This window comes from Staurois parvus, unplaced genomic scaffold, assembly GCF_062004578.1.
Source record: "Staurois parvus isolate SC_StPar_1 unplaced genomic scaffold, SC_StPar_1.0 ptg000053l, whole genome shotgun sequence".
Classification (NCBI taxonomy): domain Eukaryota; kingdom Metazoa; phylum Chordata; class Amphibia; order Anura; family Ranidae; genus Staurois; species Staurois parvus.
The window spans coordinates 2,676,499-2,700,156 of NW_028317849.1; the positions used below are offsets into that span (position 1 = coordinate 2,676,499).

Sequence of the window (23,658 nt, forward strand, 5' to 3'; positions counted from 1 at the left end):
AGTAAGGCTGCATTAAAATTTTCACTTGGTTTACTTTACCATTCTGCAGTGGCTTCAAAGTGAAAAGGTTTTTTTTTTTTTCCTTAATGCACTCCCTGTGTTAAGGTAAAAAACACCCCATTACCGGTTCAAACCTCCCCTCCCCCAAACACTTATCTTGTTCCTCTCACTGATCCAGCCCTGTATCATTTGCAGCTTTGCTCCTCTCTCTTCCTGGTCCCACAGGATAGACTGAGAGCAGCGGAAGCCATAGGCTCCAGCTACTGTCAATCATACTCCTGTGAGGAGGGGCAGGAGTGTGCCTTGATGTGGTGCTGTTTGTGTCTGTGATCACAAACAGTCCGGCTTGGGAGTGACTGCAAGGGTGCCCCATAGCATCTAGTATGCTAAGGTGGCACTCTGAGGAGGGAGGAGCAGACAGCACCAGCAGTGGACTACCAAAAAAAGAAGGTATGGGACCGCTCTGTACAATATCATGGCACACGGTGGGTAAGTATAACATCTTTTTTATTTTATCACAAAAAAAAAATCCTTTAACCACTTCCTGTCTGGCCCATGTACATAAACAGCCGGATGGGAGCAGTGCAGGAGTGGGTGGCCATTTATAAACGTCCCCCCCGCATTCCCTGCCTGTCCTCCAGACACAACAGATCACCAATCACTGTACGGGACCTCTGTGTGAGGTTCTGATCATGTGATCACTGATTGGCCAATCACTTGCTGACTAGAGAAATCTGTGACTAATCACAGAGGTCACATGGTACAACACTATTCACAACAGCCTTGTACCATGTGACAAGCTGTGACCAATCACAGCTCTCAGAGTATTTCTCAATGGCTGCAGGAATGCTGCCAGAAAGAAGGAGAAATTATTGCTTTTACTGCCTTTATGGGTGTAAAAGCAATCAGTGTAAAAAAAAAAAATCTTCATCACCACCCACTAGTAGTACAGTGTCGCTATGTTGACACTGTACTGCTAGGGTGACAGTATGTTAAAAAAAAACATAAATAATATAAAAAAAAATAAAAATGTAACAACAATTTGAAAAATTATAATTTTTGGTTATAAACTAATTTGGGTTATTTTTTTTTACTAAAAAGATACCTGAATACATTTTAGCCAAGATTTATGAAGAAAGATTATTTATTTGCAAACTTTTATAAGAAACACACTTTTTTTTCAAAATGTTTGGACTTTTTAATTTATATGGCAAAAAAATAAAAATCCCAGTGGTGAATAAATACCACCAAAATAAAGTATTATTTGTCTCAAAAAAATGCAAACAAAATTCATATGGGTACAGTGTTGCATGACCAGGTAATTGTCATTCAAAGTGTGATAGCACTGAAAGCTGAAAATTGGCCTGGACAGGAAGGGGGTGAAAGTGTCTGGACCTGAAGTGGTTAATATCACTTTAATGCATAGGCATATGTCCATTGGAGTGCACTGCCATTTATTTAGAATGGCACCTAATGCAAGTATACTGTCAGAACACACCTGTGTTATAGCACATTAAAACCCACAAATGTGAATACTCTGTGTGTTGTGGTGCACTGTAGTGGCTAAAATACTGGAGGTGTGTTTTTTTTATGCGTTGAAATACTAAAAAATTCAAAATGACAGGGCTGCCTAAGGGCTCGTTTACATGAGCAGCACACTCTACTGCCTGTCCGATACGCATCATTTTTTCAGAGAGCAGCAGAATGGAGGCTGCAAGGCATTCAAGAAGCAATACTGCCACCTCCCAAATGACCCTTTTTTCTCAGCCGAAAGGCAAATTTCTATTACAATACTGTGCAGCAAAAACAAGCCAAGAGTTTCACTTGCGGTTGTGGCGTGACACCATTTACTTGGTTTGTGTTTATCAGTGGTAGTGCCTGCCAAATGTAACCAGACTTTGCCATGCCATGCCACAACCATTGCTGTGTGTACTAACATGACTGCTGGCCATCATAACTTGCAGCTTGACAGTTGGGGGGTAAAATCACAGCGTAAGTGCCTATTTTTACCTCTCCCCTAACCACCTTTATAAATGAGTCCTAAATGCAACACACATTAAAGCCACTTGTTTATGGGGCTGCCTGCGTTCTAGACCTTCATTCCTGAATGCATAGGGCCCCGTATGTTAGTACCTAGTAGTCAGTAGTCAAGTCACAGCCTGCCATAGACGTCAACGGGCTGCAGGCAGCATTGCTGTATGCTGCAACTGACCCTCCTGGATGCACTGGGATGAATACTACCAGCCCTGTGTGCAAGGAGAATTAACCGTGAAAAATAACATACATTTACGCATGTGCCATAACACACTACAACAGGAAAATTGGCAGTGATAACCAGGGAAAACATCTACAAGCACTGACGTTTTATGGATAATAAGGGCTCATCCAGATAAACTTTTTTTTTTAACCCGCAGCAAACATGGAAGCAAGTCTATTCATTTTGGTCTGGTCTCTTTGTATTAAATGCCTTCATACATTTAAATAGGGCATTGAAATGCTCAGGCAATGCACACAAAAGTACAGGAAAACTATTCAAACTGCATAAACGGAGTGATAAAAATTCTTTTCTTATTCTTTCTTCAATATTCTTCTACTTGAGTGAATGAGCCCTAAAGGTACCGTAGTCTGTCACTTCACATTTCATGAATAGATGAAAACTTCAGTTGTTAACAGTAATGAAAAATATTTCAGCTATATTTGTAGGGAATATTTGGTCTTTTCAATTTCATTTCAAATATACACATGAACGACATCAGCGCTACTTAAATAATATTATTTTATATTAATGTTTAAAAAAAAACTTGTTTATTTGTATGTAGCACTACCCCCTTAGGAGTCACTGAAGTTTTGGGTTCCTCCAATAGTCCTGCACAGCCAGGCAATACTCTTCTATTCAGACTTGCATCCAAGAGACAGTAACCAGTCCTGGAGCTTGTTTATTGGGAGAGTTTTATTAGGGGAATATGAACTTGGATGGGGTAAGAGGTGTGTGGAATGCTCAAAGGAACATGGCAACAGAGGACAACTTCCTGGAACTATATACAGGTCTCTCTAGCAGCAAACTTCTTCTGGAGAGCTAGCCAGCATCTCCTGTAGTACCACCCCAGACCCTAGATATTTATCTATCCAGCTGTTCTGGGTGAATCCCTGGGCAGGGGATCCAGTGCCTGTCACTTTAAAGTAAGACAGTCCCGGGTTGCAGCTAATCCAGTTTCCCACCAGACTGCTCCTTCCTCTTACTGGCCCAGGGGGTGCAGGTCTACTCATTCAGTCCTCCTCCTATGAGTTGCTGGGTCAGTAGCTGCTCTCAGGTCTTCTGCTAGGCCACTCCTACTCTGCTGCATAGGTGGTCCTTTCCTCCTTCCTGCTCCACTGCCTGTAGGTAAGCCCCTTCCCATCTGGGCCCCCTCCCAGGCTCCTGCTTTCCAGCCTCACTTCTCCATCTTCCACTCGAACTCTCCTGCTGCTGAGCAGGCTCTGTAACTCTTATGGGCCGTCCTGACCCCATGCCAAGCCTCCTGTTGGGGATTGGTCAGGATCCCTCAAGAGTGCAGAGCAGCCACTCCTCACCTCATCCCAGTGCTTCTAGAATTTTCCCCAAAATGCTAGAGCAGAGGGAAGTCCCAGAAAGCTGGTTTGAAGAGCCTCTCAGCTCTGACCTGAATTTGGCCTCTGACTATAACCACAGGCTGCTACTCAGCCTCTGACTACAAAAAAACAGAGATATGGTCCGGGGAGCCCACACACATTTTAGGAAAAATGAGGTGCTACCAAAGCAATCAGGTGGGGTGTTGGCAAAACACAAGCCATACAAACAGAGAGAATAAAATAGGCATACAAACCCAATTGGCTACTACTCGTAGACATTTATTAGAAAAAGACATAAATGGTAAAAGCATCATGAGTCCGTGACCCAAACCCCCTGAACCACCCAGATCCCCCCAAGAAGAAAACCATCACCAGCCTAAACCACACTTCCCTGCTACCTATTCCCCACCCCCCAGGACAGACCCTACCTGACCCCCTCCCAAACGGAAACACCCGCCAAAACCCCCCAACCCGGAAGGAGCTCAGGAACCCACCCACATCAAAGTCCCCACTAATAGTACATTCCCCTATTACCACATAATCTAAAGACCAATACTGATGGTCCTAAAGAAACTGGTGGTAAAGGTCTCAATTACACCCTAAGCTATGTTTCTGAACTGCTACCTCAAGTACAAATAAAATGGAGTTGTACTGAGCCTCTGGCTGCCTCAGAGCTGTTGGAGTGGAAGCCTGGTATCACTGAAGGTGTGACTTGGGACTGCACATAGTTAGGCCATCACTTTGGATCCCACGGAGGGGAACACACTGTGGGATACCGGATGCTGGGGAGACAACTCTAGTGCAAACTTGGTCAGGCTGGGGCAAGTGGTGGATAGGAGATGAGGTCTCCCGGTTGTCAGTGTGGAGCAGACCCTCTCTGTGTAGCACACAGCAAGTGACCTGGATCCCCGTGTCACATGGGCCCCGGGTGTTCAGCATACTGTCTGAGCCCCATCCTGTAACCACATGGAAAACATCAGATGCAAAGATTGTCCCCAACCATTAGAGGTCTGTTGCTATGGTGGCCAGGAGTATGGTGAGTAAAGGGTTTATAAGCTGCCATATGTGCACACTAGCTGCAGAGTTCTGTGTGGGTTGTGGACTGCGTGTGGCCGGTGTGTTAGGCCTTAGCCCTGTTCTGAAGCGGGCACCTTAGTGGGATGTGTGGGTAACTTTGTCACGTTGGCCCAGCTTTCATACTGACATACAGTACCTCCCAACTATAGAACCTGAGAATGAGGGACACTTCAGAGACACTGACGTCGTGGTCCTGTAGCTCACTTTGCCAAGAAGTGGCTGCGGTTGGATTCATTTGAATACTGGGTGTGGCCTAGTAGATTCTGATTAGAAACCATGAAGAAACTAAATTCACTAATTGTACACACTGTCCCCCTTCTCCCCTGCACACATCCCCCCATATATACATTGCCACCCTTCTCCTTGGCACGTTATCTCCTGTCTACACTGTCTCCTTCTGTGCAAATACCTCCACCCCAACCCTCTTACACACTGCTCCCCTCCCCCAGTACACATTGCCCTCCTCTGTATAAACACTGCCCCCGTACACATTGCCCCCTTCATACATTGGGGGGGGGGTTATGGGTGATAGAAGGGAGTCGTCATTGTGACCTGTCATCTCTCTCTCTCGTTCCAGTAGACACTTCTGTCACCCCTCTCTCATTCCTGCAGAAAATCATTGCTGTCACCCATCTCCCAGCCCTGCAGAACATCACTCCTGTCAATCCACTCCCAGCCCTGCAGAACATCACTCATGTCATCTTTGTATTTTAACACCATTATAGAAGAACATGCATGTAAAATTTGAAAGTCATACAAAAAACTAAAAGCATAGTTTTTAGTTTTGGGTAGAGTGGAGAGAGATTAGAACTTGTCAGGTTATATTGCTGTCTGTGGCCACGGTTGGGATATTCACCTTCTCTATTTGTCCTGTTTACCGGTATGGTCGACAGTGAAAGTAAAAGAAAATCCCAAATTTTGGGTTGACGTGTGAACAAGAATAGAAAGGAAATCTTCCAATGGGGACACTAGTTCTTGTGACACCCCAGGATTCCTTCACTTCCTCTCATTTTCCTGTTTTGGCTATAGGACAGGAAGTGAAGGAAAATCTCCCCAGTGGGACACAGATGGCAAAAAATGACAGGGGTTATAACCCTCCCTTACTATATCCAAAACGGTTTTTCCTTTGGTGACAATTGAATTTTGATAATTTACTGCAATCTTAACTTAAAATAGGTGCTTACTAAAATATAGTATACTTTCCCTTTAAAGTGGAATAAAAAAAGTTTAATACCATCTGCTAGGGTATTATATTGTATTTGAAATTTTACTTTTGAAGAGCTATGAGCACAATGCAGTAGAAGTAGGAAAGATGACATGGCCAGCTTTAAACAAACATTGTCTGAAATTGATTGTCATTTTTGCATGTGTATTTTTCCATGGTATGATCAAACAATTGAACACAAAAGGGTTGCACAATTACAGGGTTACTTGTAGATGGAATCATAATTTTGACATACAGTATGGCACTGTGAAAAGTATAGTTTGTGTAGATTATTTTCTTTTTTTAAAGGTAAATTTGAATTCTGGCATAGGAATATTTGTATTCTCTTTTTAAACAGCAGGTGGAGCTTTAGACTCTTTTGCTTTTTTTGAGAAAAAGTTTACAGTGCTCAACAGCTCAAGATGAAATTTACATCACTGAATAACTCATCCACGTCTCTCCTGCACACTCCTATATTCCATTTACCGAGAGCGAACTTGATGGCAAACAGCTTCTGCTGTGCTCTTTCCTGCTTTTAAAAACCTATAATACTCTGCGACTTTTGCATCATGGGTGCAACCTGTAATAATGTGTATTTGTAAAACAAAAACTGTGTATATGGTTAAAAAGTTACCAATGGGGACTCTAAAATCAGCTTGTAGAAGATTATGGGGTCTGAGGAGACCAAAATTGAGTTTTTTAGCTATCAGACTATGAATTCTAGAAAGCATGATGATGCAGCAAAGTCACAACAGCACAAGAATGGCTTGAAAACAACTGTCCTGTCATTGCTGAGCCTGTGTCCAGGTCTCAATCCAAAGAGAATTCGTGGCTGATGCAGTTTTCCAAAGAGGATTGAGAAAATTAATCATTTTGCAGATGTGCAAAGTTGATAGAGACCTATCCAAACAGGTCCAAACCTGTAATTGTTGCTAAAACTGCATACTGACTTGAAGGGGCATATACCGTAGTTCTAGAGTCATTTTGTGTTTTCTCGTTTGAAGACCTGTTTTCATTTTGACACTAAAGATTATATTTCTGTTGATCAGAACAAAATTAAAGTATAACTAAAGGCAAAACGTTTATTTTAAATTTTGGATAGAGAGGAGATGAATTAGAACACATTAATTTTGTGTTGCTGTTTGTGCTTCTGTTAGGGAGATTTACCCTCTCTATTTGTCCTGTTTACCATTACCATCAAAAGTGAAAGTAAAGAAAACCACAAATTTTGGGTTGTCCCCAGAAAAATAATAGATGGGAAATTTTCCGATGGGGACCCTAGTTCTGGTGACCTGGGGGTCCCCGAGGAACTCTTAATTTGCGGGGATTATTGCTCACTTTTGTTTTGACTATGGGGCAGTATGTGAAGGTAAATCTCCCTCATGGGATGCAGATGGCAAAAAATAAACTGACAAGTGTTATAACCTTCCCTTACTCTGTCCAAAATTAAAAAAAAAGTTTTGCCTATTGTTCTACTTTAAATACAAAATTACAAAGCACAAAATTAAATACAATGTGATTTGATGTTCCATAATAGTAAAGGCCCATATACACAGTTGCGTTTAAAGCTAAAATGCTTATGTCCAATTTTGCCATAATAGAAATAGTGCCTGTTCTTATTGCAGAGCTACTGCGCACTGCTTTTGAAAGATACATGTTTACATTTTTTCAGTGTTCTAGTGCATTGGGAGGCCCATAGATTTCAATAAAAGTGCATCAAAAGGCATATAACATGCGTTTTGATGCATTAGCAACAGGTGCTAGCAAGCTGTTCAGGTATTTAACAGGCTGTTAATTCTTTCAAATTAAAATTCTAAATTCCAAAATGCATTGAAAAGATATGTCAATGTTCAAAGGAAATGCGCATTGACATATGACATTGCACCTGTCTAATACTTAAAAAAAAAAAGACAAAAAACAAAAAAAAAACCTGCATCTCTGTGCACAGGTGTATCCTGCACCTTGGTAAGTACTTCTGATCGTATGCTTGCCTCTAATATAAGATAAGAAAATCTAAACAAATAATATGAGTCAATCAAAGTGATGTTTGCAAAAGGACTTTATGGAATTGCTAGTGTAACCACATGCCGCCCAGCCACTGTAGAAATACGGTGGCAAGGTGGCACGGCTGGGCAAAAGCACGTTTTAAAACAGGTGTTTTTAAAACAGGTAGGGGGCGTGCGCGAGGCGTGCTGCCGCCCTACCTGTCCCGCCAATCACAGCCGCGGATGTCAGTCGCCGGGTCACAGACGATCGTTACCGGCTATGTCACGGCCATCTGCGGCAAACGCTGACAGAGAGCACAGCTGCAGTAACTGTGCTTTCTGTCAGTTCCCTGACAGCTCCAGGACACGATGATCGGGACAGAAGAGTTTCTCTCTTCCGATCAGCGGTGTTCCCTGCAGTACACACCCCCGCCCCCTAGTAAAACACTCCCCTCACACAGTTAACCCTTTCCCTGAATAAAAAACTTAACCCCTTCCTCCCCAGTGCCATTAGTACAGTGTCAGTGGGTTTTTTTTTTCGCACTGATCACTGTATTGGTGTCACTGGGGATGTCAGTGACCCCAAGTCACTGATCGCCACCATAAGTCACTGATTGCCGCCATTATTAGTATAAAAAAACCCCTAAAAATCCCAGTATCTTTCCCGCCATTTGTAAACGCTATAACTTTCACGTAAACCAATTAATTTACACGTATTGGGTTTTTTTTTTAGCAAAGAAATGTCGCAGAATGCATTTTTGCAGAAATGTATGACTAAACTTGATTTTTAAATTTTTTTTACTGGACATGTTTTATAGCAAAAAGTCCAAAATATTGTTTTTTTTTCCTCAAAATTGTCAGCCTTTTTTTTTTATAGCGCAAAAAATAAAAACCACACAGGCGATCAAATACCACCGAAAGAAAGCTCAATTTGTGGGAAATAAAAGGATGTAAATTTCATTTATGTACCGTATTGCATGACTGTGCAATTGTCCGTTAAACTAGCGCAGCGCTGTATAGCAAAAAACTGTCGTAAATTGCAGTATCTATACCATAGTTTGTAGACGCTATAACTTCCACACAAAGCAATCAATATACACTTATTGGCCTTTTTTTTACCAAAAACATGTAGCAGAATACATTTTGGCCTAAATTTATAACCAACTTTGAGTTTACTATATATTTTTTATAGCTGAAAGTAAAAAATATCGTTTTTCTTCAAAATTTGTGCCCCTTTTTTGTTTATAGCGTGAAAAATAAAAAGCGCACAGGTGATCAAATACCACCAAAAGAAAGCTCTATTTGTGTGAAAAAAAGGACGTAAATTTAGTTTGGGTGCAGCATTGCATGACTGCGCAATTATCAGTTGAATTAGTGCAGCGCCGAGTAGCAAAAAGAGGCCTGGTCATTAAGGGGGGTAAATCCTCTGGAGGTTAAGTGGGTAACTTAAAGTGGAACTAAACCCTCCTTTACAGCCAAAGAAGCTGTTTGATCTGCAACTGCCATAGTTATGCACATGTGATCAGTTATACGATCAGTTCCCTGACAGTTTGGTTGAGAGCAGAAGCATCTGTGACACTTATCGTTCATGGCATGTCTTGAATGTAACTGTTTAACCCCTTGACAAATATGCGGCCTCACGGAACTGGGCTTTTTTCCATGGGGCCGCATATTTGCATACCTGTCTTTATGCTGGGAGCGCGCCGCACTGCGCACTCTCAGCACAAAGACCGCGATGTCACTGAGAGCCCCGGGTCTTGTTCTAACGATCGGGACCCGGGACTCCCGATTCCAGGTCACATGATCGCTGTGATAGCCTGGCTATCAAAGTGATCAGTCACTGTGCAGCCCGGCCCCCTTGTTTTTTCTCTCTCTATGAATGGCGAAGAGAGATACATTGTATCTCTCTAACTCCTGGCATAGAGAGAAAAAAAAATGTTTGTAAAAAAGAAAAAGATAAATAAATATTAAAAAATAAAAGAAAAAAAAATAAATACCTAGATCAAAGTTTGATCTAGTTCAGTGCCAGTAAAGTGTTTGGGTAAAGGTCAGGGTCAAAGGTCAAGGTCAAAAGGTCAAGGTCAAAGGTCAGGATTAAAAATGGGTATCAGTGTCAGTTAGTGTCAGTGTCAGTGTGTTTTAGGTAAAAAAAAAAAAAAAAAAGACAAAAACAAAATGCGCACTATTGTTTCTGGGCTGTACTACAGGTACAAATAACATACACATATATGGTATCACTGCAATCGTCAAGAGCTGGAAAATGTATTTTGGGTTGTTTTTTGGTGGTAGGTTATGGTAATAACAAGAAACGCACAGCTAAATTAAAAAAAAAAACTTTTTTTACTATTTTGGGCCAGTTTTCCTTTGATAATAAAAAAAAATCAGGAGCTATCCATTACCATTTACCAATGGCAATTGGTCCTGAAAAAAAACACGGTATAATTCACCTGGATGTACAAAATAGTTGTGATCATATGGACGGTTTTACTAACACGTCAACGTTGCAAAATAGTGCTTAGGCATTTAGATTTGTTTTACCCTTAGAGCTCGTTCACACTTGACTGTTTTTCCAACCCTTGCCAAACGCCCCTATAGCGTTTGACAAGCGTTTGTCCGGTGCGGATAAGCGGCGGTTGCTAGGCGTTTGCCAAGCATTAAAAACGCCCCACAAACACCTATAATGAAGTTTGAATGGTGTTAACGCTCCGCAAATGCCCCACAACTGCATCGCAACCGCACCGCAAACGCCGGCTGGGCGTTTGCGCAGCGGCACCATAGACTTGAATAGGAGGCTTCAACTCCTCCTGACTCGACCAGAGGCGTCCGTTTTGCATGAAGCAACGCGATGCTAACTCTCCCGTTTGAACAGCACCATGTGCTGCAATGTGCAGAGTTTTTCCAGGCGTTTGGGAAACGGTAAAAACGCTTCCCAAATGCCTGTCTGCCGCTTGCAAACAAGGCTAGTGTGAACATAGCCTTAGGCGTAAAGGGGTTAAGGAAACAGTTAAATTGATGGGTTTAGTTCCACTTTAAAACTGTGTATATCCATTCAGCAAGACATGCACTATACTGTATGTTATCTCGCTGACATGCAATGTTTCTTTCTAAAAATCTCTGACAATCTTAATTAGTCTATTCAAACATCAGTCCACCCTGATTACTGGAGACAAACAGCCAATGGATGATTTCTGTAAGTAATAACACTATAATAATAATAACACAAGACAGACACCCCAGATAAAGCACACTTATCAGTGACAAGGTTCATTTTACTCAAGGGTTCAAATAGGGCTGTTCCTTTCCATCAATGAGGGATATTTAGGAACCAAAGTATGAAGCAGTTGTCCAAATGACTGAAGTTTGTAAAAGAACTTTGTAGGCTGAATTGCTATTTTCTATGCTCAGAGAAATACAGTATGATATTGCTTATTTTTGACATTGCCTAATTCCTTCTGAAAATGCTCATTGTTTTGCTGTCATGCTGTTCCAATGAGTTTCCCATAACAAGCTTGCAGTACGTAATGTGAGAACTTCTTAGCTTTATATTTATTTCAGTCAGTGATTCACATTGAAGCCAATTGATTTTTATTTATATGGCACCAGGGACAATACTTACTGTACCTTGAAAAGTGAAAAGTGTCCTGTGTGCTGGTGGCTGCTGTGTTAGGTTGCCCCCAAAAACCCCTGCCCCCAGATACCCCCACAGCAGTGATCTTTCAGGTGCTGCGGGTATGAATATGAGCAGCTGCACCTATGAAGGGCACTCATCAAGTGCCAACAATGCCCGCCATTTCCACCCCCATGCTCTATTTTTTTTTTAAACAATTAGTGTTTATTCATATAAAGTAGAACATATGAACATCAATGAACTACAAAAAGCTTTGCATGTTATGCAGTCATGTAGTACACAGTAACAAATGTTGGCTTCTGAAAAATCTGACATAAGAAAGTGCATGAACAGAAGAAGAAGATTTAGTAGAGAAAGAAAGAGAACAGCAGTCGTAAGAACAGGTCCAATTCTGCAAGTGGAGTCAAGTATCCACTAGCATGATACACACATCGAAAAGTAGAAAAGTGTTAATCGCCCATCAGCCCTCTATACATTTCTGAGAAAGTGAAAGCATTCCAAATGGACCATAGTTTTTGTAATCTGGCAACCATATCATCAGTCATAGTAAATGTCCTTTCCAACTCCTGATTGACGTAAACCTCTCTTATCCAGTGTTAAATCAAAGGGGCATGTGTGGTCTTCCAATACCTGGGGATTAGGGACTTGGCCGCATTCAAAAGGTGCCGAACCAAGGATTGCTTCTACGATTTCAAAGCACACTCAGAGATATGGAGGAGACAACATTAGGGGAATGCATTCTCAGTAATAGAGTATGTCAACTCATGCACTTTGTCCCAAAATGGCACAAGCCTTGGGCATTGCCACCAAATATGTAACAGGGAGCCCTCAGCTGATTCACAGCACCAACATAGGCCTGACGTCTGGGAGAACCACCTTTTTAACCTATCCGGTGTATTATACCATCTTGTTAACAATTTGTAGGAGGTTTCTTGAGTCCTAGTGCTGATGGAGCATTTGTGAGCAAAAATGCAGATTTTTCTCCATTGCTCATCAGAGAAATCTACCTGAAGGGCTGATTCCCAACCCATCTGAAAATTGTGAGGGGGTTCAGAAAGAGTGTTTTGAAGCCATGAATAGGCCAAAGAGGTGGATTTGTCGACGGGTTTCCCCTTTAAGCAGAGTGTTTCTAGAGTTGTGAGGGCCCTGGAAAAAGCTGCCTTCCATCTGTGGCTAGTCAAATCACCCCTGTGCTCTATTCATAGAAGCTGTACTATTGGTCCCCACAATGAAAAGCGATCTATGAACAGAGAAGGCAGAACTTTCAATTACTGACCGTCCACCATCCCTAGAGCACTTTTTATTTTGGGAAACAATAGTATGGCTTCTTTGAACGGAGCACGGAAGCGGTAAGGGCAGGCATAACCATCACTTGGCAAGTGCCTGTCACAGCTACAACCACCCATATTAATCCCTTCGGGAGCAGAGAACGTTGAATTTGAACCAAACACAGCAGTCACCAGCACATGGGACACACTTCATTTATGGTAAATACCATCCTTTGTTTAAAAATAAAATCACTAAACTTCAGTTTTTAACTAAAGCAGTTTATCTATCTACACTGCAGGTCACACAATTCTATGCATGTCATATTTGTTTGAGGGTAAGCTTAAAATGTGGATACATTAATGTATGACTAATGGCAAGTTTATTTATTAGTTTTAGATAGAGTGGAGAGGGATTAGAACTCCTGTCAGTTTGTATTGCTATCTGTTTCCCTTTACGGGGATTCACCCTCCTTAGTTGTCCTGTTTACCATTATCATTGAAAGAGAAAGTAAAGAAAATCCCAAATTTTAGGTTACATATTTAGCCCGGCTGAAAAAAAGTCCATCCAGTTCAACCATAAAAAAAAGTTATAATCCTATACCCACAGTTGATCCAGAGAAAGGCAAAAAACCCAGCAAAGCATGATCCAATTTGCTCCTGCAGGGGACATAAATTCCTTCCTGATCCCCCGAGAGGCAATCAGATATTCCCTGGATCAACTTTACCTATAAATGTTAGTATCCAGTTATATTCTGTGTATCCAAGAAAGAATCCAGGCCTTTTTTAAAGCAATCCACTGAGCTGGCCAGAACCAACTCTTCAGGGAGTCTATTCCACATTTGCACGGCTCTTACTGTGAAGAAACCTTTCTGTGTTTGGAGATTTAAATTTCTTTTCCTGCAGACGTAAAGTGTGCCCCCTTGTCCTCTGTGATGACCTCAGGGTGAATAGCTCTACGCCAAGTTCACTATATGAACCACTGATGTATTTATACATGTTGATTATATCCCCCCTTAATCTCCTCTTCTCAAGAGATAATAAATTCAGTTCCTCTAATCTTTCCTCATAGCTGAGCTCCTCCATGCCTCTTATCAGTTTGGTTGCCCTTCTCTGTACTTTCTCCAGTTCCCCAATGTTCTTTTTGTGAATTGGTGTCCAAGACTGAACTGCATATTCCAGATGAGGTAGTACTAATGATTTGTAATGGGGTAATATGATATCTCTCTCTCTGGAGTCTATACCTCTTTTAATACAAGAGAGGATTTTGCTCATTTTAGAACCCGTAGCTTGGCATTGCATGCCATTATTAAGCTTGTGATCTACCAGAACTCCCAGATCCTTCTCCACCATTGATTCTCCCAGTAGTACTCCCCCTAGTTGTCTCCAAAATAGAGGCAAAATGCTCCAATGGGGACACTAGTTCTGGTGACCTAGAGGTCCCCAAGAAATTCCCTTAATTTGCAGGAATTTCCTCTCACTTTTTGTTTGGCTATGGGACAGGAAGTGAAGGTATATCTCCGCAATAGGACACAGATGGTGAAAATAATCAGACAGGGGTTATAACCCTTCCTTACTCTATCCAAAATGAAAATAAAAGTTTTGCCTATAGTTCTACTTTAAATGTTAGGTTCAATGGAAGCCTTGCTGAAAGTCTACTAGAAATACAACCTGTGGGTCTAAATTGTGAACAGGTACATCTACTTAAACAGAACATGCAGATCTCCATTGCAGACAGTGGAAATAATATTGCAAAATGGAGAGAAAAGGCTGGAAGAGATACATTTAGCAAAGTGTTGTAAATACACAATTTTCATCCATTTACTTGAAAGCATTGTATTTAACTTTGGCTGAAACATCACAGCATTATCACAACTGTCAGAACAGTATGAGAGAATGTCTGTAATAGTAGCAAACTTTACTGTGAAATGCAGTCATCTGAGGCTCCTATGGGATGCCTACTTTCACTTGAAGCCTTCCATCACAGACAAAAGAGATAAATGTTCAGAATTTTTATAGTATGTGAGTTGCTACATCAATCATTTCCCTTACCCAGGGCAGTTATAGCTTGTTCCATCACTTTTTCACGAGCTTCTGATGAGGCCATGTCAGCAAGGGCCAGCGAAACACTCTTTGCTCCAAGCTTCAAGCACTTGGTTTTCACCTGTATTCAAGGGAAGGTTGAGTTTATTACCACATCCAGCATGAGACATTTAATGGCTAGGAAGGCTAACTCCTCACCTTGGCAACAAAATGTCTTGTATTTGCTAACTTTTACTATTATCATTTACTAGGTCACAACTTCCAGTTATCTCTAATTTTGTTGGACAGTCCCTATTGTTGGACTACTAAGCAGGTGCAACATACAAGAACAGAAATTATTTTGTTAGATAGGTAAGGCCAGGATTTGGCAGCGAGTGATGAACACAAGCAGAGGACAAAAGACTAGCCATTATTATTGCCTGCAATCTCCCTGCAGCTGTTCTCCACTACTGACTTACCATGCCTTGCCTCATGTCAGCAATGAAATGAGAACAGTAGATAGCACAGAAGTGACATCACCAAATCTCACTCATAATCGCATGAAACTAGCAGAGGAGGCAGTGCATGAGATCTCACACTACAGATATATAACAGTGTCTGCATCAACATCACCATGCATAATCAGAAGCAATGGTGTGGGACACAGAGCATCTCTGTGGTAACTAGTCATTGAGCACAAATGCTGGGGCATTCTAACTTACACTGACACTAACAATAGGACATATATCTCTGTTCTGCTACTGACACCACTGGCAACAAATATGGGGTAGTCCTCATCTCACCCATGCCAACACCATAAAATTCTACTTCCAACCAACACTGATTTTAGGCATACTTCCTCTCAAAGACACCAAAGCCAAGAAACACCTGTTCCCATGGACACCAAGGTCAGGATATTCCTCCTCCCATGGACTGACTCCAAGGCCAGGACATTCCTCCTCCCATGGACACCAAGACCAGGACATTCCTCCTCCCATGAATACCAAGGCCAGGACATTCCTCCTCCCATGGACACCAAGACCAGGACATTCCTCTTCCCATGGACACCAAGGCCAGGACATTCCTCCTCCCATGAATACCAAGGCCAGGACTTTCCTCCTCCCATGGACACCAAGGCCAGGACATTCCTCCTCCCAGGGACACCAAAGCTAGTGCATTCCTCCTCCCATAAAGAATAAGGCCAGGGCTTTCTTCCTTCTTTTCATCCAATAAAGGTTGATTCCTGTGTCAATATCTTGATTACAGGTGGTGTTGTACTGCTGTTTTGAGAGGGCTGTTATGCTGCTGGCATGTAGAGGCTGACGTGTTTTGCCCCAGCCCCTAAAAAATACCTAAGCTTTGTCCACAACTCTCTTGCACACTAAAGACCCTGTTTTTTAGATTTATTTTAGGCCTATCCTTCTGTAAAAATGATCCTGTCATGCAGTACAGATTTTTGGCATATGGGATCTTCATTTTGCAATTTTTATTGATGCAAAAATATGTTCATTATGATTTTACTACTTCCCTTTAAGCCATGCCTAGTTAACCATATTCTTTGTATACACTTTTTCACAGTGCACTATGTGCACTACAAACCTCCGCACCACCACAGTGTCTTTTTTTTTCAAATTACAAAGTTGAGGAGTATGTTCTGGCACTGGAAATGTGTATGCCTGAACAAACAGATTTGATCTGCAGGGAATACTATAGCATTTTGGGCTAGACTTGGTTGCCATGGTGATGTAACTACCAGCTGTTTCATGAAAAGGCAGCCTGAAGTGACTGCACCAAACTACCTCCATGTCTGCTAAGAGTATATTCTGGCCTTATGGGCAATGTTCTCAGATTACTAAATCCACCTTTTGCAAAAATAAATGCACCCTTTTTGCAGAAAAAAATGTTTATTTATTATTTTTTTTCCATAAATGCCTGCAAAATATTGCAACTGCTATCAGTGGATCGCACTTGCAATGCACAGATTCCTGCAGACTCTTTCTACAGTCGCTGGTCTATAACGAGGTACGTCAAGAGGTGTCTCTCGTAAGTTGATATAGCTTGCTGATTTAGAAATTATTATGAAGAGCTATATAATATTCCCTCCTAATCCCTTTCCAAAGACCAGAAATGATAAACTTTCTTGCATTACTATGTAGCACTACCCCCTTAGGAGTCGCTGAGTTATTTTCGGGCTCCCTGTCGTTCTGGACCCCTTTCTGAAAGTCCAACCCCTGCTGACACCTCAGGACTCTTTTGACCAGAGTAAATTACCATCAGAAAGTAGACTCACACACAAATTAAAGTAAACAGATCTGAGGTTTATATTAAACTTCAACGTAAGCTTGGTTAAATGGTACAAAATGATATTGGTAGTTGAAATGGCAATGATTGCTCTTAGCAACTCTAATCAAAGAAACAACACATACAGCAGAATCTCAATCATTGTTAGCAGGCTTGCTTTTCAGAAGTTAACTCAATATCTTCGACCTGAGGTGGTGTTAACCCCAGTGAGCAATAAAAAACTAGCAATAGGAGAACTAGCTCACTTTGGGCCCTCAGAATCTGATGGCAAGGCTTAAATCTAACATAAAGGAGCTCTTTGACCAAGGTAGTCAATGTCCCTTTAAATGCAGTGAGAATTCTTCTGTGTGCTTACTGGGGCCCAGTTGATGCACAAATAGGAAGTGATGTAAGTGAGAGTATTAAAGGATAAGTTCACCTTTCATAACATGTCACATATTACACCCATATTCAGGATGTAACATGTTATGAATGCACTGGCCTCCGCTCATCCCCGCTCCCCAGCTTTGACAGCAAGCAGGGGATCTCCTCTCCCCTGCTAACTGTCAAATTAAAAAAAGTGACTCCGACCACATTACTCATTTACTGTCCTCTGTGAATGAGGAACTACAAGTCCTGACAACCTTAGTGGCTGTCAATTGTGGTTCTCAATTAACTACCACGGCGCTGTGGAGTGCCGTGGTAGTTAATTGATTCTTCCTGTCAGTATATCTGCTTCCCAGTACGGGCAAGCAGATATACTGACAGATCTGCAGGAGAGCTGCATGGCACCAGCGATCTGCTGAGAGCTGGGACAATGGTTTCCAGGCTCCTTCAACCAAAAATAATAAATGCACATTTTTTTTACCTGCAAAAAAATGTGCACTTATCTTTTAACCACTTCAAGTCCGGACACTTTCACCCCTTCCAGTCCAGGCCAATTTTCAGCTTTCAGTGATATCACACTTTGAATGACAATTGCGCGGTCATGCAACACTGTACCCATATAAATTTTTTAGCATTTTTTTGAGACAGATACAACTTTATTTTGGTGGTATTTATTCACCACTGGGATTTTTATTTTTTTGCTATATAAATAAAATTCCAAACATTTTGAAAAAAACAGTGTTTTTCTTATAGAATTTTGCAAATAAATAATCGTTCTTCATAAATCTTGGCCAAAATGTATTCAGCTATCTTTTTAGTAAAAAAAAAAAAAATAACCCAAATTAGTTTATAACCAAAAATTATAATTTTTCAAAAATTGTTTTTACATTTTTATTTTTTTATATTATTATTGATGTTTTTTTTCCTTTTAACATACTGTCACCCTAGCAGTACAGTGTCACCATAGTGACACTGTACTACTTGTGGGGGTGATGAAGGTTTTTTTTAATTTTTTTACACTGATTGCTTTTACACCCATAAAGGCTGTAAAAGCAATCATTTCTCCTTCTCTCTGGCTGCATTCCTGCAGCCATTGAGAAATACTGTGCGAGCTGTGATTGGTGCAGCTTGTCACATGGTACAAGGCTGTTGTGAATAGCCTTATACCATGTGACCTCTGTGATCATTCACAGATTTCACAAGTAGTAAGCAATGATGTCAGGAGGTGACATCCCGCTACAAATCTGCCTTCCACACCTACACCTCCTCCCTCCATGCTGCCAAACAAGCCTACTTCCTAACCCTCATCAAGGCCCTCTCCTCCATTCCTCGCCGACTCTTCTCCACCTTCAACTCTCTACTCTCGCCACCCCCACCTCCACCCAGCACCTCAATCACTGCCCTTGAGATTGCCAATCACTTCAAAAACAAGATTGACACAATTCGCAAGGACATTGCCGCAACTCACACACCCTCTCAACCCGTCCCCTCTCACACAGCTACCCCCTCATCCCCCCTCCCCCTCGACATAACCCGCAGGGACTTCGTCGCTGCTCAAACTCCCTCCAACCCCCTTCCCCCTCACTCAGCTACCCCCTCATCACCCCTCTCCCATGGCCCCACCACTGCTCTGACCTCCTCTTCCACCCCACCCTACATTCCTCATACTGAAGCTCCCCCAACACTCCGCACCTTTGACCTTACTACCATTGAGGAAGTCTCCAAGATCCTCTCTGATGCCTGCCTCACCACCTGCCCCCTCGACCCTATCCCCTCACAACTCCTACGACCTCTCTCCCCCTCCATCCTCCGCTCCCTCACCCACATCTTCAATCTCTCCCTCTCCTCCGGCACTTTCCCCTCCCCTCTGAAACATGCACACATCACCCCCATACTTAAAAAGCCCTCCCTGGACCCCAATGACCCGAACAACCTCAGACCCATCTCCCTGCTCCCATTTACATCTAAACTCCTCGAGCGCCTAGTCTACACCCGCCTATGCTCTCACCTCAACGACAACAACCTCCTCGATCCCCTACAGTCCGGCTTCCGTCCCCTACACTCCACCGAAACTGCCTTACTCAAACTCTCCAATGACCTGCTAACCGCCAAAGCTAATGGCCACTATTCAGTGCTCCTACTCCTTGACCTCTCTGCGGCCTTCGACACAGTCGACCACCCCCTCCTCCTCAAAAAACTACACTCCCTCGGCCTCAGAGATTCTGCTCTCTCCTGGCTCTCATCCTACCTGTCACAACGCTCTTTCAGCATTACCTATAATGCTACCACCTCCCTCTCACTCCCCCTCTCTGTTGGGGTCCCTCAAGGCTCTGTCCTCGGGCCCCTTCTCTTCTCCATCTACACCTCCTCCCTTGGCCAACTCATACACTCTCACGGCTTCAACTACCACCTCTATGCCGATGACACACAAATCTATCTATCAACCCCCCACCTCACCCCCTCGATCTCCGCCCGAATCACACACTTGCTGAGCGACATATCAGACTGGATGTCGCTCCATTTCCTTAAACTGAACCTCTCCAAAACCGAGTTTCTTGTCTTCCCCCCAGCCCGGACACCACCCCCCATTGACTTCTCTATCATATCAAACAACGCTACCATCAAACCCGCCCCGCAGGCCAGAGTATTTGGTGTCATTCTGGACTCCAACCTATCCTTCCAGCCCTAAGTCCAATCTTTAACAAACTCGTGCAGACTCCACCTCCGCAACATCGCCAAAATCCGCACGTTCCTAACTCCAGAAACCACTAAACAGCTCATCCACTCCCTCATCATATCACGACTCGACTACTGCAACTCCCTCCTCACTGGCCTGCCTCGCCGCTGGCTATCCCCGCTTCAGTCGATCCTGAATACAGCTGCCAGACTCATTCACCTTTCCAACCGCTCTGTCTCCGCCACCCCCCTCTGCCAATCCCTCCACTGGCTTCCGATTGCGCAACGGATCAAATTCAAAATCCTAACGCTGACGTACAAAGCCGTCCACCATACTGCCCCGAACTACATCACTGGCCTAATATCCAAGTACCGCCCAGCACGCACACTCCGCTCCTCACAAGACCTCCTTCTCTCTAGTTCCCTGGTCTCCTCCTCCCATGCCCGCCTCCAGGACTTCTCCAGGGTGTCACCCATCCTCTGGAACCCCCTGCCCCAACCCATCAGATTATCACCTACTTTCCTCTCATTTAGGCGCACCCTGAAAACCCATCTCTTTAGGGAAGCCTACCCCACCCCCTGCTAACTTGCCGACCTCCTCCACTCTTCCTACCACTCCATCCCCCACAGCTATCTCCTCCTGTGCCACCATCCCCTCCCTCTTAGATTGTAAGCTCGAAAGAGCAGGGCCCTCAATCCCCTCATGTTTTGCATTGTATTGGTATTGTTCTGTCCCCTTTTGTAATGTACAGCGCTGAGCGAACTATTGGCGCTTTATAAATACTGTATAATAATAATAATAATGCTACTGTTCATGTAATCACTGATTGGCCAATCAGTGATCACATGAATCGGGACCTCACACAGAGGTCCCGTACAGTGATCTGTGTTTCGCTGTGTCCAGAGGACATAGCGGGCACCGATCGCAGTGCCGCGCGCTCCCAGGGAGCATGCACAGGCAGTGGATGGGGGGGGGATGTTTAGAAACGTCCACCAGCATCGGCAGCGCTCCCCTCCCGCCATTTATCGTCATGGGCCGGATGGGAAGAGGCAGGGGCGGACTGACAACTCATGGGGCCCCCGGGCAATAGGGGATCATGGGGCCCCTGTGTCCTTGCCCAAACTCAAAAAAGCCTATGAAAAAGGGGCATCTCATGGGGCCCCCTACTGACCCTGGGCCCTCGGGCAGTGCCCTAGTTTCCAAATGGTCAGTCCACCCCTGGGAAGAGGTTAACACAAGGGGAGGTAGAAGAAAGGACAAGGACTTTCCCTTTAAGTGGCACTTGACTTGGGTGTTGTCCCCTTTAATACACTGAGAAAAGGGCAGATTAGGCAAATAAGGAATTAGGCAAATTACGAAAGTGTTCCAATGGGGACACTAGTTCTGGTGACCTGGGGGTCCCTGAAGAATTCCCTTAATTTGCAGGGATTTCCTCTCACTTCCTGTTTGGCTATGGGACAGGAAGTGAAGGGATAGCTCTGCAATGGGACATAGATAGTGGAAAAAAATCTGACGGGTTACTTTAAGCTCTTAGAAGCTGTTATTAGCATTTTGTTTCTGCTCCTAGAAGCTAACCAGTGTTATCCTATGTGTCTATGCACACTACTTTAGGCTATTAGCATTTTTTGAGCTTCAGCATCCAGAGTTTTTTGGAGAATTTTTGTAGCAGAAAAAAATGCTGAACACTCATAAATGCATCTAACCACTACTAAAACGCTCCTGCAAGCTGGCAAAATTCAGCTTTTTTTTTCTTCATGTACTGTAAAACGCTAATAGAATGCTAATGCTACGAAACATTTCTAAACACTGCTGAACGCTACTAAAACGCCACTACAAGCTGGCACAAAAATGTTATTATCAGTGCTTTTCATCCACCAAGTTTTTTCTTGAGCTTATAAAGAAACACTAGTGTGCGTGGAGCCTGAAAACTGAATTTTCCACAGGAGTCCTTGCATGCCCAAATTATGGTCATCCCCAAGGCGCGGAAAGACCTATCTCTTTGTTTCTGCTAGTGACCAATCTCCTAACTCAACACAATCCTGAAGACTTTTATCAAAATTCTCTACCACAAACTCCTTCATAACCTCTCTACACTAATTGACCTCAGTCAAGTAGGTTTTAGCCACCTCCAGGGAAGCCAAAGACAACACTACCCTTTGGAACATTTTTGCACATTAACTATAGAGCTACCTCCTATAGAATAAATTTACTAAAATCTACCAACGCTGAATAAAAGTATTCAAAAGAGTGAATTTGAAATTTATGGAAACCATGCTCCAACACAGTGTTTCTCAACCTTTTTTCAGTCAAGGTACTCTTTTAAATCATGGACAGTCCTGAGGCACCCTTTAATATTATGGACAGTCCCGAAGCACCCCATTTTAAAATGTGAAAAACTATTCTAGTAGTTTTAAATAACGCAGCAACATCCGCACATGTAGGACACCGAGCATTAGAGGTAATTTATTCTTCCAACGCAGATACACTTTTGCACACTGGTACTGACTAGTATTCCAGCTTTTCACTTCTCCCTCATTTATTATCCAGTACTGATGGAAAGGGGCAGGGGACGGTCAAACTAGGTTTCTGTGCAGACAACTGACATCCTCCTTATCAACTTATGATGTTATTGGTTGTCAGGACACCGGCGGCTAGAAGGCCCTAATGGTGCACAATGAAAACCTGTGGCTTTGTGTAACTAAAAAGCAGGCTTGTTCCACCCACTGGCTTGTATACAAGTTTTGGGCAATTTTTAGACATTTTGCCAAGGCACCCTTGAAGAAACCACAAGGCACCCCAGGGTGCCTGGGCACCCTGGTTGAGAAAGGCTGCTCCAACATATAGGCCTAGGCTCTAACATGCTTAGCTGGCTATTTTTTTGCACCTGACAGCTGCAGTCAGAGCCAATGAGGGTCTCTCTAAATATTTTCACTTACAAAGAGGCACCCTCCAAGGTTTCCTCCTCTGGTGTTTATTCTCACCATGGAACTCTTGGTACAACATATCCAAGGAAACCTCAATATCTCTGGACATCCTGAAAGTCACAGCCAACATAAAATAGCCACTTAGACAACTTTGTTAGCCAACCCCAATATCCCCTACCAAGTCTGATGCTTAAATTTTACAAATGCCATGACATCACACCTTAATGTCAATGTCCAAAAATCCCATGCCATGAACATTTCAGTACCAGACATCATATGGATGCTATCCAGGAAAAATTTCAATTTAAATGGGCAACTAACCTCCTTCAGTTATTTGGTAATTCGTAGTACCCCAATCTTTGCTCAGATGTTTGATGCTAACTTCCGTATTTTCTCAATAATGTACACAAATACCACCAGTTAATGCTTTGATCGCCCCAGATGTTAACCCCTTCCTGCTAAGTGTCATTAGTACATTGTCAGTGTTTTCTATTAGCACTGATCACTGTATTAGTGTCACTGGGGATGTCAGTGACAGTCAGTCAGTTCCCGCCAGTGTTAGCATGCCGGCGCAGTCCCGCTATACGTCATAGCAGAAGTAGTATGTAGCTAGCAGATTAC

The 23,658-nt window shown here is 42.9% G+C and overlaps 1 protein-coding gene across 1 annotated transcript in view; it reads right to left on the minus strand.

Annotated features, from left to right (window-relative positions):
• Positions 1 to 23,658, minus strand: part of HSD11B1L (hydroxysteroid 11-beta dehydrogenase 1 like) — a 43,151-nt gene that overhangs the window by 7,500 nt on the left and 11,993 nt on the right. The window contains exon 3 of the mRNA XM_089667654.1: positions 14,800 to 14,911. Within this exon, the coding sequence (XP_089523780.1) occupies positions 14,800 to 14,911 (112 nt within the window). The remainder of the gene's footprint in view (positions 1 to 14,799; positions 14,912 to 23,658) is intronic.